The following is a 10,000-nucleotide window of genomic DNA, read 5'->3' as shown; positions in this document are numbered from 1 at the left end:
TGCAAGGTAAAAGTTATCCAATCTGTTAACTACTGGAAATATCATGCATCAGAGCCTAGTTGGGTCAGGATCTGCTCTTGATAGATTTATTCATCTGAATTGACCTAGTACTAATTCTATGTAAGTCAATAGAACATAGTTGAGAGAGATTTTGTCAAAAAGCGAACAGCAATGGATTAGATAGATTTTCTTCTTAATTTATTGTTTCATATTCATAGAATAATCGCCGAATATGAAAAATAATTAAGCAGACACCAAAGTTTCTTTAAGAAGAAATAAATAACGATGGTATTACTCAATTAACATAATATTCTTAAGTGCAGTTTTTGTAAATACAGCTACCAAATAACAGGCTCAAAACAATAAGATAATACACATCTAGAATCAGTTAAACCATACAATGAAATTGCCACCATTATTATTATTATTATTATTATTATTATTATTATTATTATTATTATTATTATCATTATTATTATTATTATTATTATTATTATTATTACAACCTAGGCTATAACCCTAGTTGGAAATGCAAGATGCTATCAGTCCAAGGGCTCCAACAGGAAAAAATAGTCCAGTGAAGAAAGGATAAAAGGAAATGAATAAACTACAAGAGAAGAATAAACACTGAAAATAAAATACTGCAAGAACAGTAACAACATTAAATTAGATCCTTCACATATAAACTATAAAAACTTAAAAAAAAAAAAAAAAAAAAAATAAGAGGAAGAGAAACAGACAGAACATTAACCTTCAATGAAAATAAAATAAGATAAACCATGTCTTGAATCCCTGGAATCAATCAACAAAACACTTACTTTTTTGTTCAGTTGGACGTCCGTAAAAATCGAATGAACTCTCCAAGTTTTCGAGAACATGGACCCGAACGCCAGGCTGAAGCCCCACATCAAAACCCACGCTCTGGCTGTACAGATGTACGGGAAAGTGGCTTCGCTGGTCAGCTCCGAGTCGAGGCCGAGAAGGATCACTGACGTGTATGTCAGGATGCAACCCACGATGATCAAATTATTGAGGTATGGCGACGACATCTTGATGTATCTGAAGTATGGGGAAAAAGGGGAGATATTTGGTTATAGGGAATATGCTCAAGAAATGGTTTTTTTTTTTTTTTTTTTTTTTTTTTTTTTTTTTTTTTTTTTTTTTTTTTTTTTTTTTTTTTTTTTTTTTTTTTTTTTAGGGATGAGGAAGAAATAATGGAAACGAACTAAATTCTGAAGAAAAGGAGATATTTGTTGACTGGAAAATTGCTCAATAAATGGCTTTTTAGGATTGGACGAGGAGAAAAAATCAAAATGAAATAAATTGGGAAGAAAACCAGATGTTTTCTAATTGTGAATATGATCAAGAAATGTTTTTTTTTTTTTTTTTTTTAAATGGATGAAGTTGAAAAATGGAAACGAACTAAATTCTGAAGAAAAGGAGATATTTGTAGACTGGAAAAATGCTCAAGAAATGGCTTTTTAGGATTGGACGAGGAGAAAAAATAAAAATGAAATAAATTGGGAAGAAAACCAGATATTTTCTAATTGTGAATAGCTTTATGAAAATAGAAGAGGAATAAAAATGAATAAAGAACTAAATTTGGAAAGAAAGGAGATATTTGGACACTGGGAATATGCTCAAGAAATGGCGTTTTAGGAATGGATGAAGAAGAAAAATGGAACAGACCTAAATTGGGAAGAAAAGGAGATATTTTTAGAATGGGAATATGCTCAAGAAATGGCGTTTTAGGAATGGATGAAGAAGAAAAATGGAACAGACCTGAATTGGGAAGAAAAGGAGATATTTTTAGACTGGGAATATGCTCAAGAAATGGCGTTTTAGGAATGGATGAAGAAGAAAAATGGAACAGACCTAAATTGAGAAGAAAAGGAGATATTTTTAGACTGGGAATATGCTCAAGAAATAGCTTTTATAATATAGATGAGGAAGAAAAGTAAAAAATTAACTAAATTGAGAAGAACAGTAGATATTTGGTGACTGGGAATATGCTCAAGAAATTTCTTTTTAGAAATGGATGAGGAAGAAAATAAAAAAAAAAAAAATAGATTGGGAAGGAAAGACGAGCAAGTGCTCTTGGTGTTCATGAATAGTCATGAGGGACATCCGATATCACCATCGGTATGAGATGGCGTGTTTTGGGAAAGGTAATGTCTCTTGCGTGACTGCAATTTCCCCCCCCCCCCCCCCAAAAAAAAAAAAAAAATATAGCATCGATACATTTTATTTAGTAACGTTTTCAGCTTATAATTTTTATAATATAATAAAAAATGGCTTTTAATCAGGGTATATCATACATTTTATTCACTAACATTTTCAGCTTATAACTTCAATAAAATGATAAAAAATGGTTTGCAACCAGGTCATATCATATGTTCATCTAAATAAACTATCAAACCTTACCGAAGACATTAGTTTAAATCTAAATAAATTTTAATCTCACCTTTGGTGTCTATACTTTATGTTGATTTCCCCCCCCCCCCCCAAAAAAAAAAAATAAAAATAGCATCGATACATTTTATTTAGTAACGTTTTCAGCTTATGATTTTTATAATATAATAAAAAATGGCTTGTAATCAGGGTTTATCATACATTTTATTCACTAACATTTTCAGCTTATAACTTCAATAAAATGATAAAATAATGGTTTGCAACCAGGTCATATCATATGTTCATCTAAATAAACTATCAATACCGAAGACATTAGTTTAAATCTAAAAAAAATGTTTAATCTCACCTTTGATGTCTGTACTTTATGTTGATGGCGAGAAATGTGGACGCCATCACAATTCCCAAAGAAGCGATTGTAACCAAAATAGCGTAAATGGTGATGTTGACACTCGTCTTCTCTATAGACTTGACTGTCCGGTCCAAGGGTGGGTCGCCCCCTGGCCAGTAAATAGGATGACCTTTGTCTAGCAGTAACACTTCCTCTAGGCCGTCGAATTCTCCTATTTTGACCTCTCTGCCACCTGTAGTAAATAAGTGTGGAGTTTTTGCGTGAAAATTAGTTCCTTATTATGTCGGGCACAGCAGATTTCGTGATAAAAAAATATATAAAAATACAAAATGTTTGGAAACCTAATAATTACTTGATCACTTTCTATTCAAATAAAATTAGTTCCTTCATATTTTCTAGCTTAGATTTCATGATAAGAAATATATAAAAATACAAAATGTTTGGAAAGCTAATAATTAGATGATCATTATTTATTCAAATGACTTGAGATATAATAAAGGTTCCTAATACCACTAGTAATCTACATTTTTGTGTCTTAACAAAATTTTTAATTCAGCAAGAACATAGTAAAATCCCTGTGATTAATCATATGGGGATAAAACCTTACCTTGAAACTGCTTTAATAGAATAAATCCCTTTCTAGCATTATCGCTGGTGAACTGGACGGGTCCCTGTTGGTAAATAAATATTTGAGTTGAATTTTTTTTTAAATAGCTGTTGACATCAAAATTTCACAAAGATGCTTAATCAAGGTGGTATGATACAAGATTTATTAAATGAATGCATAAATTTTCATTAGGCATTTATCATATTTGGTGTATATTGATGCTGAAATATAGATAGATAATAGTTTTTTTTTTTTTTAGGTAAAACATTGAAACTGAAGCATCCTAGAGGTACGAAGGCTTAACTAAAAAAAAAAAAAAAAAAAATAAACAGTAAACATTTATTCCTTAATCAGCTACATGGTCATATATCCATACAGTAACATTGCAAAATTAATTTCAAACATTTCTAATATTACCATAAAAACAGTACTAGAAATGTCTTCTCTATTGCAGAAATGTGGGAGATTAATAATTTTCAGATTTAGATCAAGCTAAGAAATAAATGAAGGTCGGTAAATACACATTAATGTAATATCGTTTTAGTTAAACTTTATAAAAAGGGAATGAAACATTAGGGTGTTAATATATACTCATAAAACTTTTAAACATATCCCTTTGATTTAATTAGACAGAATTACATATATTCTGATATGCTATATTCCGAAATTTATGAAATCAGGAGTTAAAGTTATAGGTTAAAAGTTTTGAATGAACTAAGATGACATTAATCATAATGAATATTAGAGTTGCTGGATAATTATCCAAAAACAAGACACGTTCAGGGAAAATGGAGACCACGAAACTCAATTACGTATTGCGTGAGTCAAGTACTTTCATAATTCCTTAATAAATCAGTTCAAGATGCTGTGGAGAGAGAGAGAGAGAGAGAGAGAGAGAGAGAGGAGAGAGAGAGAGAGAGATGGAGAGAGAGAGAGAGAGAGAGAGAGAGAGAGAGAGAGAGAATCTGTACAACTCCTTTTCTTTGTAATAAACTTTTTAGCATCAATTGAGAGAGAGAGAGAGAGAGAGAGAGAGAGAGAGAGAGAGGAGACGAGAGAGAGAGAGGAGAGAGAGAGAGAGAGAGAGAGAGGAGAGAGAGAGAGAGAATCTGTACAACTCTCCTTTCTTTGTAATAAACCTTTTTTAGCTTCAATTTAGAGAGAGAGAGAGAGAGAGAGAGAGAGAGAGAGAGAGAGAGAGAGAGAGAGAAGCTGTACAACTCATTTCTTTTTAATAGACTTTTTAGCTTCAATTTATTTAATAACTTCATATCTGACACAAATCTTTATTTAGACGTTGCTCCAAAAAAGGGTGGCAATCTTTTACCTCTTGAAACAATAAAAAAAAGTTTAATTAATTTTTCCCTGCAATTCTTGGCAACTGATCATTACACCGAACATTAAATAAAAGGCAAATATTTCGTATTAAGGAATTTAAAAAGCCCGCTCTGCTTTTGCTTGCATGATTTGTTCGTCAGGCGACCTCTTGCTTCACAAAATAAAGCACAGTGACCTCTTGGAATTACGATGAAAGAATACTTTAAATATAAAAATACCAGGAATAAACTGAATACATGTTTCAATACCAGCAACAAATGTTATAAATAAAAATAAATAAATAAATAAATTGCTGGGGGTAATAGTGTTGGTGACAGACAATACTGATGATCTGTAGATGGTTTGGTCAAATGGCGAAAATGGAAGACAACAGATTTCCCCGTTCATTACGAAGGTTAAAGATATTCTTGATGATGTCTTTGCGCATTATTGTAGCGCTCATTAAATTTAAACCCCTCAAATCACGTTTATGAATATTTTTATTTAACTTGGATCTCTCTCTCTCTCTCTCTCTCTCTCTCTCTCTCTCTCTCTCCTCTCTCTCTCTCTCTCTCTCTCTCCTTGGTGATGATTGTTATGCCCACTACGATTTGTAAAACGCATTTATAAGCAAAGATTTTACCTGGGATAAACCCCCAAAAATGTTGATATTGAAACAGAGCATATAATTGTGAATTAAGAAAATATTCAATGGCCATTAAGCAGGGTCAAACAAGATAGAAAAATCTTGAACACATGAAGTGAAGGTTTTAAGGAATAGCATGTAGAAGATTCTTGATTATATAATCATTATTTAATCAGGTAATTTATATCGAAATGAATAATATGTCTGTCGGGAAATCTAATAGAATATTGCATTGGTGTCCGATATAAGTGGCTATACGGATATACTCTTTATGCTTACCACGTAACGTTGAGCTCTGTGTCTTAAAAGTTTGCTGCCTCGTACACAGAATAGTGGCAATGATTTTATCATTTCGCAAGACCTCGTTTCCGAGCTTACAGAACTCCACCGACTCTAGCAAGGATTCCTAATTCAATTATCTATTAATTAACATTGCTCACCTATCAAAAATACTTGAGCGCAAAGTTATGTTTGGTAGAATTTAATGGTAAGCATCTTAATACAAATATAAGTACACTGTAAAAAGAAACGTAAATTTAATCGGAAATTCTCCGTAAAAATATGCTGTTCTCAGCCGCATTTCAGTAAAATACCGGCGACCGTATTTTTTACCCTACTTTGTCATTATCTTTTACATGTTGGTGATCGTAATATCACCCCTTTACGTCAATATATACGTTTTTAAAGCATTAAATACCTAGTAATATTTATTACTGTATTTTTACAGTTTTTTTTTTCACAGTAAATTTTTAACAGTGTAATAGAAAGCCTTTGAAGAAAAATAACATTATAAATTCTGGAACACCGATCGGATGTAAGAGAATTGCTTTCATTCCTTTTATTTCCTTTCCTCACTGGGCTATTTTTCCCTGTTGGAGCCCCTGGGCTTATAGCATATTGCTTTTCCAACTAGGGTTGTAGCTTGGATAATAATAATAATAATAATAATAATAATAATAATAAACCAAAGTTTTAAAAGACCCGGCGTTGATTAGTCTTTAGCCTGAGCTTAAAGCGAGGTATCACAGCATCACTGGCGAAGAACTTGGTGCAATTTGCTACTATGTTTAACGGAGAATTAAGTGACTTCTTGCATAAATAATGAGCCGGTATGCATCAGTGAGTAATGCAGATTTTCAGGTACGAAGTTCAAGTCCACTAACTTTTGGAGTCTTTTGGCTCGCAGCATTTCTAACTGTATACGAAGCTCAAGTCCACTAAGTTTTGAGAGTCCTTTGGCTTGCTGCTTTTTTAACTGTGGTTGCAACTATGCGGGTAATGATGACAATGATAATTGGGTAAAAATTATCCTATCATCTTTAGCAAAGGGCAAACCTTAATGTAAAAAAAAAAAAAATTAATTTCAAGAATAGAACGAGATGACCCCTCCAAATTCCAGTTCGGCCATCTCCAAATTCCAGTTCGGCCATCTCCAAATTCCAGTTCGGCCATCTATATTATGAGGAGAGCAACAAGCGAAATATATTTCCCTCGTAATCAGACTTAGATTTGTAGCCAAAAAAAAAAAAAAAAAATTTCAAGAATAGAAACATTTTATTCTGCAATAATTTGTTTTTCTTCTTATGCGGATAATTCAGAAATTAGTGTTTGCTAAGTGACATAAGACCAAAGATCTAACTAAACGTAAAGACCTACTTAACAACCTTGAACATTGATAACACATACTGTACAGTTACTTTCGACTTTAAATGGCTAATTTTCTTCACATTATTTGAAATATTCAGTGTAACCATGTCGGAGATTAGTGTGGCCTTCAACTTTTACTTGAATGGCAGAGAATCCAAATCCACTTACAGTGATTTTTTATGTATAAACAAAATTAGTCACTTTGAAGGGATTTCTTTTACCATTAATGTTTGTTAAGAATTAGAAAACCATCGGCGATTTTCCTGTTTGAACACTTACCATGAACCATGTAGGAGAACTTTGTCTTCCTATTTATTCTTTTACACTTTGAGATCATGACTCTGAATTCAATGTAGTGTAGTCACCCCCTCAAATTATATATATTATATAATATATATATATATATATATATATATATATATATATATATATATATATACTATATATATATATATAAATATATCTATATATATATATATATATATATATATATATATATATATATATATGGATATGAATATGTATATATATGGACATATGTTATACACACACACACACACACACACACACACACACATAAATATATATATATATATATATATATATATATATATATATAATATATATATATATATATATAATATATATATATATATATATATACACACACACAGCTGTAATGCTAAGATGATACAAAGGTTTTCCGTCTCCCTCTTATTTGAAAAGCGAAGGACAATCTTTCTCATAATATACTGATGTATGTTATCTAGAATTTAGGATAGGATAAATAACTATTTGAAATTAATAAATGATAAATTAATTTTAGATTAGGTGAATTGGATTTTATATATTGATTCACATATAATATGGCGTGGTTATTCTCGTTCCCTTATTTTAATATATGAGGGCGTCGGCTTAGGAAAATTATGAAATTTTGAGAATACTCACTATAATGATAATAATAATAATAATAATAATAATAATAATAATAATAATAATAAACACATATTTGTCATACCATAATGAGTGTAAAGGTATTTTGTGTACAGTAACTCAAGTCGCAACTGAAATTAGAATAACCTTCTACGAAAAACGGGGTTAATTTTGAATGAACTAACGGAAAATAACGAATACCTACTTATTAGATAAGTCTTATATATATGGAATACACTCTGCATATATAAATATCAAACCAATGTTCTCTAGTCTTGGGTAGTGCCATAGCCTCTATACCATGGCCTTCCACTGTCTTGGGTTAGAGTTTTCTTGTTGGAGATTACACTCTGCCTCACTGTTCTATTATATTTATCTTCCTCTTGCTTTTTTTTTTAAGTTTTTATAGTTTATGTAGGAAATATTTATTTTAATGTTGTTACTGTTCATAAAATATCTTATTTTTCCTTGTTTCCTTTCCTCACTAGGCTATTTTCCCTGTTTGAGCCCCTGGGCTTATACCATCCTGCTTTTCAAACTAGGGTTGTAAATTAGATCATAATAATATAATAATAATAATAATAATAATAATAATAATAATAATAATAATAATAATATGTAAACATTCAATTTCATTAGCTATTTTATTCAATTGGACGAATTCCTTCCAAACTAAAAAAACAGGCGAATCTTGAAGGAAAGACCAATATTTGAAAGCTACAAGGTCGATTGGTCATCTGACATCTCCAAATCAGTGTTCAAGGGGTTAGCGTCCATCCACGATTACTCCCCAAACAATTAGGAGGGGACATCTTGCCCTTCCCAGCCCCCTATACCATCCGGCCGACGGGAACCACCCAGTGTTTGCTCAACGAGGATGACCGTGAAACCCACACCCAGCAGAATCAACGGAAAGGAACATTGCCACCGGAAGTCCAGCTCTGATCATGTCTGTTTGATTTGATGAGACTCGAGAGAGAGAGTGAGTCTCTCTCTCTCTCTCTCTCTCTCTCTCTCTCTCTCTCTCTCTCTCTCTCTCTCTCTCTCTCTCTCTCTCATTTTTTTAAGAAATCCGCTCTACCCAGGAGCAAATGAAGAGAGAGACACCACACACACTCTCTCTCTCTCTCTCTCTCTCTCTCTCTCTCTCTCTCTCTCTCTCTCTCTCTCTCTCTCTCATTTTTTAAGTAATCCGCTCTACCCAGGAGCAAATGGAGTCTCGGCGGATACTCTAAAATGTTTTTGACACATCCAAAATAATTGTATCTCTCTCTCTCTCTCTCTCTCTCTCTCTCTCTCTCTCTCTCTCTCTCTCATTTCTTAACCAATTCGCTCTACCCAAGAGCAAATGGAGTCTCCTCGGATGGACTAAAAAGTCTGTGACACAGCCAAAATCCTTCTCTCTCTCTCTCTCTCCTCTCTCTCTTCTCTCTCTCTCTCTCTCTCTCTCTCTCTCTCTCTCTCTCTCTCTCTAAACGTTTAAACTAACTCGCTCTACCCAAGAGTAAATGGAGTCTCCGCGGATGGACTAAAAAGTCTTTGAGACATCCAATATCCTTGTAACCCTCCTCTCTCTCTCTCATCTCTCTCTCTCTCTCTCTTCTCTCTCTCTCTCTCTCTCTCTCTCTCTCTCTCTCTCTCTCTCTAAACGTTTAAAACTAATTCGCTCTACCCCAAGAGCAAACGGAGTCTCCGCGGATACTTTAAAAAGTCTTTGACATCTAAAATCCTTGTAACTCTCTCTCTCTCTCTCTCTCTCCCTCTCTCTCTCTCTCTCTCTCTCTCTCTCTCTATCTATATATATATATATATAATATATATATGATATATATATATATATATATATATATATAAATATATATGAAATTATAAAAAATATACACCGAAAACGCTATATTTACTTTTAAATGTACTCGTTTCTAAGCCGTCGTGATATTAATTTTGCATAAATTCTAAAAGAGTTTTTTGATGAGTACGTAAACCTTTACTAAAGATAACATAATGTCTCTTTCCAGCCCTGACCCGAAAATAATAAAAAGGGAGAAAATGGAACACGGGAACTTACATGTGAAGGGAGCTAAAGACGATG

General features: G+C 32.5%; 1 protein-coding gene across 7 annotated transcripts in view; it reads right to left on the bottom strand.

Moving 5' to 3' along the window:
• GABA-B-R2 (gamma-aminobutyric acid type B receptor subunit 2) overlaps positions 1–10,000 on the bottom strand; it is a 241,978-nt gene that overhangs the window by 50,768 nt on the left and 181,210 nt on the right. For all 7 annotated transcript variants that reach the window (XM_068349726.1, XM_068349729.1, XM_068349732.1 and 4 more), the window contains exons 9-11: positions 3,369–3,432; positions 2,759–2,993; positions 819–1,059 (exon numbers count right to left, since the gene is read on the bottom strand). In XM_068349726.1, coding sequence (XP_068205827.1) covers positions 819–1,059; positions 2,759–2,993; positions 3,369–3,432 — 540 coding nt within the window. The remainder of the gene's footprint in view (positions 1–818; positions 1,060–2,758; positions 2,994–3,368; positions 3,433–10,000) is intronic.

The sequence above is a fragment of the Palaemon carinicauda genome, chromosome 26 (assembly GCF_036898095.1).
Source record: "Palaemon carinicauda isolate YSFRI2023 chromosome 26, ASM3689809v2, whole genome shotgun sequence".
NCBI lineage: Eukaryota > Metazoa > Arthropoda > Malacostraca > Decapoda > Palaemonidae > Palaemon > Palaemon carinicauda.
Note: the sequence above shows the minus strand (reverse complement) of the source record. Positions and strands in the feature narration are given on the sequence as shown.